We start from the raw sequence: 15,089 nt of genomic DNA, 5'->3' as shown, positions 1-15,089 counted from the left end.
AGGTTGATACTCTGAAGTCGACTCATTGTTATAACCGATATATCGTTATATATGGTATCATTATAAGTGGACTGCACTGTATGTGTGCGTGGAGAAATGTAACCTCCGTACTTGCGGAGATGCCACACGGTTGCACTTTTCACTTTCCGAACGATGTTGTTGACGCCCGCTTGCACTTTGGAATAGTTCAGGTATCCACGGCAAGGAATGTGAAAAACAAACAAACAAACAACTAGCAACATTGTGCTTTGGAGGCTACATGGAGCTTCCTCTTTGTCAGTAGCTTTCTCAGCGCCTGCTTCAAGTCATTCTTATTATATGGGGCTTAGTTGGGGTGGAGTAGCGAAATCTATGGAAAATAGCAACAGCGCAGACCGAGAGCCAGCAGCAACGTTTTAGTGGATAGCTCAAACATTAACAACTTATGAACTGATAGGTTGATGGGAGAATGGCTAATTTTGGGGCTTTCACTATAACGACTTTCAGAATAACAAACGATTTTCGGCGGCCCTGCATGATTTGTTATGTCAAGATTTGACTGTAGTAATATTCACAACACACGGCTTAGTTTATTTCGAAGCAATGGACTTAAAGTCTGTCATCTTCAGTAGCCATTGTGGAAACCTTGCAGTGACAACAGCATCCGCAAATTCTGAGAGACCTCGGGCGAACTTCACCACAGGGCCTCCCTTCTCGGCAGTCGGACCTAGATCATCCGCTTCGGTGTCGTCAGCGTCACCATCGTCATTCTCGATGTCTTCAACTTCACGATCAGCAACAATCTCGCTGTCTGATAAGTCAGGATATGTTGTAACCTTGCTGTCCACGTCTCGGAACGATTCGAACCGCAGAGCCTTGGCATTATCCTGTTGCTCCAACACCTCTGTGAGCAGGCTGTCGCAGTTGTCAGCACCCTCTTTGTTTGCAGCATTGTTTACGTGCACAAGGAACTTTGTTCGAGCGAAGCAGTTCTCCATTGTAGTGGAATTCACCTGCTGCCACGAGACAGCTAGGAGGTGTATTGCATCTAGCATGTCAATGCAGTAGCGATTATCGCACCCCATTGCTAGCAGCATCCTGCACAGCCAGTTCTTCCTGTATTGATGCTTGATTGAGCGAATGATGCCCTGGTCGAGGGGTTGTGCAAGCGTCGTGGTGCTCGGCGGCATGAAGAAGAGTTCGATCATGCTCAAGTTATCCAACTCAACATGTGTCGACGTGTTGTTGAGCACACGTCTCCTGCAAAACGCCAGTCCAGGATCCGCACATATTCCTCGGAAAGCTTTGCTGTCATCGAAGCCTTTGTGTTGCTTCTGTATATGACTTCCAAGGGAAGTAGGACACCTATAAAGCACCTTGCGTTCGAATACCGTCCGATAACAAGCAGTGGCAGCTTTTGGCTTCCAGTCCCATTGACCACGAAAGCAACTGACAGTCTTTCTTTGGCACGCTTGGCAGCAGTGCAGTTTTTGCCCTTGAACCCCAACGTTCTGTTGGGCAGAAGTCTGTAAAAGAATTCCGACTCATCCATGTTGGATTCATCTTCCATGGCCTAGTTGGCTAGAGCTTCCAGCAGCAGCCCGTTTGCCGTTCTGTGGCATCTTTGTGGTCCGCATGTGCTGCCTCTCTGCACACCACCCTCGCACTTGCGTTGTGGCATGCTTTAAACCTTGCTGGCCAACTGTTGCTGCAAGAAAAGTTCTGCAGCTCAGCTGGCTAGAAAATATTTCTGTCTTTTCGGTAAACACGGGGCTGCTAACTGGTAAGTTCTGTGCCCTGGCTTTTTTCAACCACAACACCAGGGCCTCTTCAACCTCGGGAAAAGTTGATCCCCTGAAGGTTTCCTCTTCGTGTAAGATGCAGCACTGCTCCTTAGCTTTTCCCGTGCTTTCTAAATGCCACAAACTGTTGTCAAGGCAGTCCCCAATGCACACCATGGCAGTCTTCGTTGTTCTGGTTTCAATGCTACGAAGAACGTCCAGCTTCTTCACACTGAGCACAAGATTCTTTTGTCCATTCAGTTTCGGCATGACTCCGTTTCCCTGGACAAAACCTGGCAAAATATTCGGTCGATGCTGAACCACCATGAACGACACCATTATGTACGCGATACTCCCAGGCTGGAGTCACATGCGCAATGAAATATCCAGTCATCTCTGAACCACCATAAGCGGCATCACGTTGATGACACGTGTGCATTGCGCAGTGCTTGACCAACTTGATCCAGTTGCGAAGCAGCAAAAGTATGGGCAGGTCGGAACATGAAGGTGATGGTTGCTGCAATGGGGCTTTCCACTACGCCATGCTCTCCGCACTTGGCGACACAATCTAAAGAAGAAATCCAACATGGCGTTGTCGATACATGGCGTCGGCCAGTACTTCCGAATACCGATTGAATTGTAGTTTCTGCGTTGATTTTCTTTTTCAAAAGTGAAAATAAAGAACATGTTTATGGCACAAGATTCTGTTCGCCAACTGCGACTTAGTGAAAATGGTACCTGCTAACTGGTACGAATACTGTGAGCCACTACATCGTAAGCAGTCAGTCAGCACATCGGGTTCAATGGGGACTTGGCCGGGGGAACTGTAGCAACTACATTTTAACTGTAATAATGTTATAGGCAAGTACATATTAACGAGGTTTTACTGTATGATAACAACGTCATGATGACAATGTTATGACAATTCTGAAGCGATGATGATGATGATGATGTAACAACAACAGCGTGACACGGCATGAGGGTAATGGCATCACAGCATTGGTATAAGAAACGGATGACGATGATGGAATGACCACAATTGCACCATGATGAGATACGAGAGTTAATGCATGGCAATGACACATGACAAAAGCAGCATAATCACGATTTAATGACAACAGCACAGTTACATTGGAATGATGCAGAACATGTGACTTCGATGAAATGGTGAAGGCAGTACGACAATGATAGCATGACAACAACTGGATGATGATTCTGAAATTATGCCAATATGACGGCGTCACAATGATAGCATGATGACAATAGGATGACGACGACAACTGTACGATCATGGTGGAACGATGATGGCATATAAAGATTTGGATGACTAAACTGGAACTATGACGATGGGACAACCACAATGGCATTATGACTATGAGCACATATGCAGTAGTTCAAACCAGTAGACAACTTGGGTCACTGGGTCAGTGTAACTGGCTAAATAGACAGACACAAAGTGCCTGAAGTAGGCAAAAAATTTCAATCAGACTAAAGAGCAACCTGTACTGCATGGCTCGTCATTGCAAGGAGTTGCGTGTTGTACAAATATGTATTATTCTCTTGACAGTGCCTTCGGTGTTCAACGATAAACGGGTTTGTGGTATCCTCAAGAAACGGACTTGGCAATTAAAGCTTGCTTTTCTGAGGACACTGAAATGATGTGACCCTTTATAATATTCTGTGGCAGTAAAATGGATGACATTCTTTAGTTCTTCCACCAGCTTGAACTGCAACTGCATCTATGCAGGTTCCTGCAGTGCCGCCCGTTCGATGACGATGCATTTTGGAAGCAGTGGATCAAGGAGAACAGTGGTGAGGCACACTTTGATGATGATGTCAGATTCATGAAATTGCTGATATGGCCACTGATAAGTCTTGCTGTTTCAGCTCTGGGGATCAACACACTTATTAGTAACTCCCAGTGGCCAAGTGCTTTTAGTAGCTTATCAGTTTTAGTGCGCTGGTTCTGACATTTGTGTTTACAAACTTAGTGCTGCACTGCACGAGAACCTCATTGATCTCTTTCATTATTATTATTTCTTTTTTTGAAAATGTTTATGTTGAGCTAATCATCGGTGCTAGCTTGCTGCATGAACCTTGTTTCTAGTACCTCCCTTACTGGAGAAGGAAAGAGAGTGAAAGGCTTCAATTTGGACACTTCTGATAGAAATGGCGTACTTCATTTGGTTTTCAGGACTGTAATGTGTAGGAAAAGTGTGTTCTTCAAAATGCCATCTGTAATGAAAACAGATTCATGTTTAAAACGTTAAAAATGTGTATTGAGAGACACTGCTCGACTATTGCTGTTTCTGTGCTGCTTCCGTCATATAGTACTAGGGGCCTGGTTATATGACTTACTATTGTTTTTTTGCCTTGGCACCATGACAGTGATGTTTTGTTAAATATTAAAAAAAATACAAAAAGACAGGTGGGTTTGGCTTCAGCAAGCCAACAGCTGTAGTATCTTCTGCCTTGACAAAGATGCGTGTCGTTGCACGTCACTCGACAGGGACAGCTCCTTTTGTTAAAGTGATGCTGAAGAGAAAGATTATTTCAGCTGTGTAAATTGCCATCCTACAACACTAAAGAAGCCACTCTTACCGCAAGAATACACTGGGTACGGCAGGAAATAAATATAACGAATGGCAATGCCACATTGAAATTTCAGCACCAGTTTGCCGTGATGATGGATTTTGGTGCTGTCTGCTCGGACGTTGTTAAGTTCTTTCATTCGTAAAAGTGGACTACATTGTATTCTACAAGAGCCAAGGACTGATCCAATGGGAATTTCAGGAATGTTTACTGAACCACAACAGCCTAAATGCAAAAAAAAAGTGCTTTGTAATCTATCTCATCACACTGACATGCCTGCTCTGGGGTTTCAGCGTGAAATTAAAAAATAACGCTTTGACTATCATTTTTTTGTTTGGTAATCAAGCCATTACTGAAAAATCGAGGGTAGTAGAGTGCTTCAAGAATAACTAATCAATCTAGTCTGATTCATATTTTCTGTTTAGTGCCCCCCTTAACACATTAGGAGCAGAAGCACTGCGCCAAATCGCCCAGACTGCACTAGATTGCTCCAAAGCATGAGCTTCGAAATAAGTCACCAAATTTTAAAGCAGGCTGCACAGCTTTATCAACGCAAGCATGTGTATAGCTGTGTGGTTGTTAGCATTTAGCCTCTAAATCCAATACAATTTCATTTGTCTTAGCTGTCATGTCCGTATAAAGTAATTTCCTTTCACGATTTCTAACTTGGCCGTTGGAAGAGCAGAAGCAAATGTTATTTATGTTATTAAGTTTTATCGGCAGTAAGGTCTTGTTAATTTGGATTGCACGGGAAGGGAAAGAAATGTCCGAAAGATCTGAAATTTGAGTTAACAAGCTGATCGAGCCATCAAATGCAATAGCATGTCTTTATTTAGTAAAAGTATCTGCTGCCCTCATCTTTCTACTCCATCAGTTGTGGGCGCAAACTGCAATTTTCACCACTGATAATGAAACACTAGTAGTGGCTAGGTCCTTGCTATATCCTTCACCGTGTAGTAGCCGCAGTGTGACATGTGCATCTTTATACTACAGATGTACCCTTCACTAAATGCACATCCCTCAATTATGTTGTTGTCGTCGAGGTTGCTGGCAACTAATCATCCATTGTGATGTAGAGGCAAGTTTGACACAAGCGTGCAATATGGACCACAGTGGAAGTGAGTTTCCTCTGTGTCTTTCACATGCACACCCTGCACTGAATTAGAACAGCATCGCTGCTTGCTGCAACTGCTGTCATAACCACATAGAAGAATCTGTGGTCACAACAATGACAACCATGGAGATGTGCAGCCACATGGCCAATGTGGCATTGTCTGCAGGGCAGAATGCCAAAAAAAAGAAAAAGAGCCAGAGTATTCCAGAATGGTTTGCCACGATGGTTCCCATTGCAGACTTCTTAATTTCCAATGGACCATTGTACAGGTGCATGCTCCCCAGCTCTACAAAATCCCAAACTTGTTATGGACAACACAAATGCCTTTACTATTTGAAAAATGTCAGTCTAAACCATTGTGTTGCTTGCAAACTCTTAAGTGAGAGCAGTACTTTTCAAACCTGACCCGGTATGTTGTCTGCTATTGAGAATGCAAGGCCTGAAGACTAGCAATGGGTGACATGGTCACACATCTAAGCATGACAGTGGCCATGTGGCAATGTTGTATAGCATTGAGTTACGTAGACAGTTTGCACTTATGTTCAGAAAGTGTCGAGGTGTCTTTGACACTTGTGTGCACTGAAGCATAACATGCAAAAAGGGCAACAGGCAGGACAGTAGTTGTGGGAGGTAGACAAGCTTGTGTTATCTTCTCTTTCTGGCGTTCAGTGTCTCGTTTGCAATATTTAGACATGTGACCTGCAGGCTGTCCCATGTGTGTGACCAACTTGTGCCACCTGCTTTGCCCTTCCTACTTGCAGGACCAGAGGCACTCGCTATGGTGATGAAATGTGTCCTGCTTCGCCGGACCAAGGAGCAGATGGGAAAGGATGGCAAGCCCCTGGTGAGCAACTCTTACATTGCGCACAGCCCTTCTGCTTCTGCTTCCTTTCTTTTGCATGCAGCTCTCCTATGTTGCAGTTTTCTTGGCCAGTAACCTTTGCTGACGTGTTTATGACTCGCATTGTTTTGCAGTTCAAGATTTTCCATTGGTGTCACTTCAGTAAAGCCTTTTTCTTTTTCTTTTTTGGAAATGCAGAAACTTATGCTGAAGTGCTTTAGCTAGTCTGATGTTGAAACCCTCTTAGTCATAAGAGATACTGGGTCAGCTCGTAGACAGGTGCCTGTGTCGTGTCTAGGCTCCCGTTACACGTTTTGTCGATTCGCTGACCTACACCAGCTAGAGATTCATTTGGCATCTCTTGTGACGTCACGGCGATGTACAACCGCCACGGTTTCGACATGAAGTTATTTTATCCTGCAAGTAATCAACCTTTATCTCTCTGTCTCTCTTTTTTTTTCATACCACTAAAGAAACCGAGTTTATAGAAGACAGTTTACTAGCCCAGAATGATTTGCTGCTGCTCTTAAGCGTTGTTTTGAGCTGGGTGAGAGCAGGGGTGCTTGCTGACCAGGCGTTTGTATTTCCTCTGTACCAATTTGCAGGTACCTCTGCCTAAAAAGAGCATCGTCCTGCACAGGCTCTCCCTCGAGGGTACCGAAGCCAAAGTGTACAAAGAACTGGATGAGTGGTCAAGGTACTACTGTTAGTAGTACTACTACTAGTAGTACTACTGTTGCTCTGTTTTCCATATGGTTGTTTGGCATTGCTTTGCACGAAATATTCATTACCATGCGCTGCTGCAGTTTTGTATTAGTAGAAGTCATGCCGCATGTCCGTGATGCCAGCTTGAGGAACACTAATGTCATCTGCAGTCAGGGAAAATAAACACAGAAACATGCACGAAGCCACCAGATGCCAACTGACCCTCCGATTCTGCTATAGAAACAAGCACATACACATGCACACACATAGATGCATAACACGTGCATGCACGTACACATAAATGGACAGAGTGAGTCCTTGATTAATGTAAATATGTTGTTGCCATTCGCAACATCCGCTGTGGGAAAAGTTACTTTTAGAAATGCTTGGACAAGCTGACTGCTACTCATTCTTGCAGTGAGTGATTAAGCTTGGTGTAAAATAGGTGCTGGGAGGTTGAGGCCATTTGTAGTGAGCACGAATCAGTTTTCCCCTGTTGCACTTGCTTCTTCAAAAACGTTTGCAGGTCAAGTGGGCCCGAGAAGTACACGGATCCTGTGACTGGGCGGGAGCTTTACCGCAACACAGGCTCTCGGCGCTTCGTCATGCTCATCCGGCTTCAACAGGCCTGCTCTCACCTGGCCCTGCTCAAGAAGGTGTGTATCGCAGAGAGGACAGAAAAGGCCCTGTGAAATGAAATGTACAGGCTGATATGGGCCTTTCATTATAACAGTAGTGCAGTGGTTCATGCAATAAATGTTAAGGGACACTGAAAACTAGCACCAAATTGGTTCAGATTGATGGGTTATTGTTTAGGAAGTCTGCGATTGTTTGGTGGAAAGAGGCGGATGATTAGTGCAGAAAATGTTGTCCAAGCTGTCAAGAATAAGAATAAAAGGATAAGATAAAATAAGATACCTAAGAATAACACAGATAAGACATAGACAAGTATTATAGAATAGGCACCTGTCTCATCCATGTCATGTCTGCATTATTCTTAAGCTTTAATGATGAACCGGCCAGCATAGCAGCAAGTATTTGTCCAATTTTTCTTTTTGTATTTGACTTTCATCTGTGGCATCAGCTTAACATCACAATTACATAGTGTTTCTACACAAAGAATAAAGAAAAAAATCGAAAAAAATTGGCAGATTGAGTCATTTTGCTTACTTTGGATGCAGTGTGGTCATTTCTTGAGAGTAAGCAATTAACTAGCTGATGTCATGGATAACTGGCAAGGTAATCTTGGAACAGGGTTGCTGTGTGTCTTTTAACATTTGCATCTTTTTCATATTATAGACTGAATATTATAGACTGAATTATTCTGTATGTAATCTAGGCTAGCTTAATGTTTCTGTATTTAGAGGCACGAGCACAAGTGACACTCTTGTTTCTTGTGCAGCACTTCTGCTTCAGCTCCTGAGACGACTGGGCAGGAAATTAAAAAAAAAATAGTACAGTACAAAATTCATTATAGATACGTTATCAGAGCAGTGTCTAAAATAATTAGAATTCATTAGAAATCACTGAGATGACTGAGGACAAAATTCAAGATAAATCAGAAAACAAAGAAAAAAAATAGTGCAGTACATAGTTTACGGGTTCCATTATAGATATGATATCAGAGCATAAGTTTAGTTACAAGTTGACTTGCTGAAGTATCTGGAATAATCAGAATTAATTAAAAATTACTGCGATGATCCAGGACAAAATTCAGAATAAATCAGAAAAAATAGAAAAAAAACAGTACAGTGCAATATCATGGGTTTCATTATAGAGATATCAGAGCATAAGTTTAGTTACAAGTTGAGTTACTGAAGTGTCTGGAATAATTAATTAAAAATCACTGATTACCACACACCAAAGCAGAGAATTGTAGACTTTAGGGACCCGCCACATGAGCACAACTTTGGCGAAATTCCTGGAAACCCGCAAGTAGAGAGTAGAAGTAAGGACGTCACTAATGACGTCAAGCATAAAAAGGTGGATGATGTTTAACTGGCTAATTAATGGAAAACAGTTGCCTCTGAGTTCGGTTTGTGCATTGCATTCGCCTAAAGTGAACCTAAAGAACACCAACAACGAGGGGCGAGTGCCACTAAGAGACACCTGAGTCAAAGATTAGGGTCGCCTACCATCTTCTTCTGTCCCTTTAACCTTCGTACTTGAATAATTTCCATAGGAATCAGTGTATTGCAGGAAATATCTAACGTTGCCAAAAACAATCAAGGTTATTTTTCAGAAATGTGTCAGCAATGCTAATTGCTACAGTTGTGTGAATACTTGAATATTGCTTAATTGAATCAAATAATTAGATTTGTGATTGGAATATGTACTAGTGTTCGATTTTTAAAATGCAGTCATTACTCGATATAACGTGGTTGTATTTGCTGCGATAAACATGCTTAAAAGGACGGAGGCAGTACATCTATGCCTGCAAACTCTCCAGATTTTTTCCTAATGTCTACAAATTTGTCCACATTTTATTATTTTACGAATCTTGCGTCAGCCTTTATGAAAAATAAATTCTGTTTGTGAAGAATGTTCACTCACTGGTCAGCAAACCTTCCATTGAAATTCTTAAGGGGGAAGGACTCATCATGGGTACTTACTTCAAGCTTATACAGATTAAAACGTGAAGCATGCAATGGCAACAATAAAATCACCCAAAAAGAAACTGTGGTGTAAAAAATAAAAAAATCTGTGCCAATCCATTCCTGCGAAGATGGTTGGTCAGCGAAGTTGTAGATATGTTGCGCCTAACGTGAGGCAACTTGTCAAACACTGGTCCCATGATGTGCGCCCATTACGCACATAGCTCTTCAATGTGATATGACACAAATACACGTTTCAATGCAGTTTACAAAACCCTTATTTTATTTATTACTTTGAAACTACTGCTTTAACTGCTTTGTAGTCACTATGATACACATACATGCCTTCTGTTCTTATTTGAGAAATGTTTTTGGCCAAAGTTAAATCGATACATGACCCATGTACAGTAGTTGGTTGAATCGAATCGTTGAAGTAACTGAGGCCAAAGCCTTCCACAATGTGGGTGAACCACTGCTTTGGTTCCGGTTTTGAGATGTGTACATTACAGTATCTGACAACGACCAATGGTGAGGGAGTGGCAGCAATGTACAGCAACATAAGGCAGCAACATACGGTGTCAATGTGGAAGTGTGCGTGCCTTGTCATCAACCATGTGGTTTGACGGCTGCTTTTATTTGTATGTTTCGTATTGAAAGAAAAGCTGTGTCCTAAGTTTGCTTCACACCTCTGCCTTATGGGAGTATGATTCATTGCTCCTGACCCCGCACTGCCGTAAGATTGCCCCACTGAGTTTTTTGTCAACGTAACAGACGCAAAATAAAAGTTGCGGGATACTAGCCATACACAGTGCTGTAAAACAATGTGTTGCTTGTGAGTCCTTGCTGTTCTAGGTTTTAACCCGCCATGGTTGCTCAGTGGCTATGGTGTTGGGCTGCTGAGCACGAGGTCGCGGGATCGAATCCCGGCCACGGCGGCCTCATTTCGATGGGGGCGAAATGCGAAAACACCCGTGTACTTAGATTTAGGTGCACGTTAACGAACCCCAGGTAGTTGAAATTTCCGGAGTCCTCCACTACGGCGTGCCTCATGATCAGAAAGTGGTTTTGGCACGTAAAAAACCCATAATTTAATTTAATTAAATGTTCTAGGTTTGCTGCTATTTGTGTCCCATGTCTAAATGTTAATAGTGTAAGGAAGTTTATTGGACGAGTGCAACAAACAGGCGGTAGCTCTGAACAGTAGGTCGGGTGAATGGTGGTCGGGTGGTGGTGAGCGCCGATCTCGTGCCCTCCGCTCTTGATGATGATCGGGATGTCATTATCTTCCTTTCTTCATTACAATTGCCTCCGTTGAGAAAGGTGGAGCCATCCTGGCGATCTAACAGGTGGGGACAAGAGGGTCGAAGTACGGCTTGAGGCGGTCTACGGGAACAACATCATGTCCACGTCGACGACGGTCACCATGCAGCGTAAGAGGTTTAATGACGTAGTTTACGGGCGAAGTACGCTCGACGACACTGTAGGGACTATGATAATTTGGGAGTAGTTTGTACGACAAGCCAGGGGCGCAGGGTGGTACAAGCAGTCACACGAGTGCTCCAGGAGTGAATGTTGCGGCAGGAGAGTGGTAATCATCGCGAACGTTTTTCTGGCATTGTTGTTCGGCTGTAGTAAAGTGCTTGGCTAGTTGTCTGCAGTCTTCAGCGTAATGGGCAGCTTCCGACACGGGTGTGCGCTCTAAGGCATCTGGTGCGTATGGCAGCAATGTGTCGATAGTGCGCATCGGCTGGCGACCATACAGAAGGAAGAAAGGGGAATACCCGGTTGTGCCTTGCGTAGCGGTGTTGTACGCGTATGTCGCAAATGGAAGAACCAGGTCCCAGTTTGACTGATCAGATGCAACATGTGTCGCAAGCATGTCACCCAGTGTCCGATTAAACCGCTCAGTGAGACCGTTCGTCTGAGGGTGGTAGGCAGTACACGTCCGATGTATAATGTTGCACTGGTGGAGAAGTGCTTGGATTACATCAGAGAGAAATATGCGGCCACGGTCACTGAGGAGTTCGCGAGGAGGACCGTGTCGAAGCACAAAACGCTGGAGGATGAAAGAGGCGACGTCCTGTGCTGTCGCCGTGGGAAGAGCAGCGGTTTCGGCGTATTGTGTAAGGTGGTCGACAGCAATGATAGCCCATCAGTTTCTCGCCGTTGTCAAAGGTAAAGGTCCATAAAGGTCAATTCCAACGCGGTCTAATGGGCAGTCTGGGCACGGAAGGGGCTGTAATGAACCTGCGGCAGGATGCGGTGTTTTTTTTTCGGCGCTGACACTCGTGGCAGCCGCGAATAAACTTGCGGACAAAGCGAAACATTCCGCGCCAGTAGTACCTCTTGCGTCAGCGTTCATAGGACTTGAAGACACCGCCGTGAGCATGCTGTGGGTCGGAGTGAAAAGACGCGCAGATTGTAGAGCGCAGTGTTCTGGGGATAACTAGGAGCCACTTCCTACCATCTGATGAGTAGTTGTGCCGGTACAAGAGGCCATCTTGGATGCTGAAGTGCGAAGCTTGGCGTCGCAGTGTTCGAGTGGTCGATAGGGTGGGTGCCTCGGATAAAACGCCAAGAAGCGAAGCGATCCAGGGATCGTGGCGCTGTGCAGAGGAGATGGTGGCGACGTCAAGAGCTGATAATGGGTGGTTTATAATGGATATGGACGCAGTTTCGGCGGATAGTGGTGACTGCGACAGTGCATCAGCATCGGCATGCTTGCGTCCGTAACGATATATAACGTGGATGTGAAACTCTTGAAGTCGAAGAGCCCAGCGGGCAAGGCAACCTGAGGGATCCTTCAACTAAGACAACCAACATAATGCATGATGGTCCGTAACTACATCAAACGTGCAGCCATATAAGTAAGAGCGGAACTTGGCAAGCGCCCAGACTATTGCCAAGCATTCTTTCTCGGTGACGCTATAGTTTGACTCAGCCTTGGTGAGCATTCTGCTGGCATATGCGACGACATACTATGCAAACCCAGGCTTTCGTTGTGTGAGAACAGCACCGAGGCTGACACCACTGGCGTCTGTGTGCACGTCAGTTGCGGCCGTGGGGTCGTAGTGGTGCAGTATAGGTGGTGACGTCAAGAGACGACGAAGGGTTGAGAAGACTTGGTCACACTCAGAAGACCAAGACGTAAAATTGGAGGCGCTGGGTCAAAGGTGCAATTTAGGTGCAAAGGTCAAAAGTTGGGTCAAAGGTGCAATTATAGAGGCGAAGTTGCGCACAAATCGACGAAAGTAGGAGCATAACCCTACGAAGCTTGGTAACTGCTTTAGAGTCGTCGGTTTGGGGAAGTCGGTCCCGGCACGTAGTTTAGTTGGGTCCGGAAGCACATCGTCCTTTGACACGACGTGACCGAGAATTGTAAGTTTTCGTGCAGCAAAATGGCACTTCTTGAGATTTAGTTGCAGCTGAGCGGTCTTCAGACACGTCAGGACATGGTTGAGGCGTTCCAGATGGGTTGCGAAATCTGGCGCAAAGACAACAATGCCGTCGAGGTAGCAGAGACACATGTGCCACTTCAAACCCCCCAGAACCGAGTCCATCATGCGCTCGAAGGTGGCAGGCGCATTGCAGAGGCCGAAGGGCATGACATTGAATTCATATAGACCGTCAGGCGTGACGGAGGCTGTCTTTGAACGGTCGGCCTCTGCTAAAGGCACCTGCCAATACCCGGAACGCAAATCTAACGATGAAAAAAACTTGGCACCTTGTAGGCAATCAAGGGCATCGTCAATTCTGGGTAACGGGTACACGTTTTTTCAAGTGATCTTGTTTAGGCGCCGGTAATCCACGCAGAAGCGAATTGATCCGTCCTTTTTTTTTTTTAACGAGAACCACAGGTGATGCCCACGGACTTTGTGAAGGGCAAGTAACGTCGCATTTAAGCATATCGTCAACCTAGTCGGTAATAACTTGACGTTCTGTGGTGGAGACACGGTAAGGGCGTTGTCGCACTGGCGAGTTGGAGCCGGTGTTGATGTAGAGAACAATGGTAGAAGTTCGGCCAAGGTCACGTTGGGCAACATTGAAAGAGTTGCGGAATTGGTAGAGCAGCTGGAGAAGAGCAGAGCGTTCAAATGGTGACAGTCCGTCTGCGATTGACGAATCAAATAGGTCGGCAGCTGGTACATCAGAAGGATTAAGAGCACTGACGACGTCGAGGTCGCGTCGAGCTGAATCTTGCTGCACGGAAAAAATTTTGCCGATATCAATGGGTTGCACGCATCGAAGGGATTCACCTTTAAGCAGTTTGATGGGATACGGAAGAGGATTTGTGAGGCAGAGAGCGCTTGTTCCATTTGAAATAGAGAGGGTCGAATAAGGCAAAAGTGGTTTCCGACTTAGAAGGAGGCGTGATGGTTCAAAGAACCCAGCTTCATCACATATGCTGTTGCAGAACACAGGGAGCAAAACAGCTGCTGTTGGCGAAATTTCTGTATCTTCTGTTACGACTAGTTTGTGTGCGGCTTGATGAGCATGGTTGTAGGACTGGACTGGTCGCACAACGGGAAGAGCTCAAGTTCAGATCTGACACAATCAATAATGGCGTGATTATACGATAAAAATTCCCAGCCAAGTATGATGTCGTGTGAGCAGGATGAAAGGACGATAAACTCAACAATGTAGTGCTCTTTAGCGATAATAAGTCGAGCAGTGCAGGCAGCTATAGGCCGAACAGGGTCTCCATTTGCTGTACATAAGGGCATCATCTCAAGAGGCATGGTCACCTTCCGAAGCTTGCGGCAAAGTGTGGCGTCTATAACAGAAACGGCAGCACTGGTATCGACAAGAGCATATGCACGGGTGCCTTCTACAAAAACTTCGACAATATTCGACGGCAAAGTTCGAGGACTTGAGCATTTCGACAGCGCAGTTCTTGCCTCATGAACTGCGGGGGCTAGTTTCCCTCATTTTCAGGGGCTGGTCGACGACGCATGGGCGACAAGGATCAGCGATGGGGTGAAGGTGAGCAATGAGATGTGGGTAGCGAATAGTCACGTGAAGACGTGGTTGTTTGTGGACCCGGACCTTCATGACGAGAGCGGGGACAATCCATGTAGTTCTGTGAACGGGCGTCTGAGTATCCTGGCGCGCGACAGCGGCAGGGCGATATGACCAGGGCCACCGCATGCAAAACAGATCAGCCGGTCGCCAGGGATTTGCAGTGTTGGGAGCAGCCCATGTCACGGACGGCTGAATCGGAGCTGCAGCATATGACACACCATGGGACGGTGAGGGCTGTTGAAGCTGCTGCCACTTTACTACCTCAGCGTAACTAAGAGGTGCGGCGACAGGTTGCTGCTGAATGGGCACCGGCATGGCCTCGGAAATCTGTTCTTGGATGACGTGTCGAAGCACAGAAGCCAACGGGATTGGTCGCTGCAGTTGCTGCTGCTGTGGGAGCTCCTGACGCTGAGCAAACGGCAGGAAAGACAACTGACGGGCCACCTCCTCACGCACGAATT

At 45.4% G+C, this 15,089-nt stretch overlaps 1 protein-coding gene across 4 annotated transcripts in view; it reads left to right on the top strand.

Moving 5' to 3' along the window:
• LOC139054860 (transcription termination factor 2-like) overlaps window positions 1–15,089 on the top strand; it is a 117,549-nt gene that overhangs the window by 46,441 nt on the left and 56,019 nt on the right. For all 4 annotated transcript variants that reach the window (XM_070532528.1, XM_070532525.1, XM_070532527.1 and 1 more), the window contains exons 8-11: window positions 3,508–3,572; window positions 6,228–6,310; window positions 6,913–7,004; window positions 7,539–7,668. In XM_070532528.1, the coding sequence (XP_070388629.1) occupies window positions 3,508–3,572; window positions 6,228–6,310; window positions 6,913–7,004; window positions 7,539–7,668 (370 nt within the window). The remainder of the gene's footprint in view (window positions 1–3,507; window positions 3,573–6,227; window positions 6,311–6,912; window positions 7,005–7,538; window positions 7,669–15,089) is intronic.

Source organism: Dermacentor albipictus, chromosome 1 (genome assembly GCF_038994185.2).
Source record: "Dermacentor albipictus isolate Rhodes 1998 colony chromosome 1, USDA_Dalb.pri_finalv2, whole genome shotgun sequence".
NCBI lineage: Eukaryota > Metazoa > Arthropoda > Arachnida > Ixodida > Ixodidae > Dermacentor > Dermacentor albipictus.
This window is presented reverse-complemented; position numbering and strand designations above follow the sequence as displayed.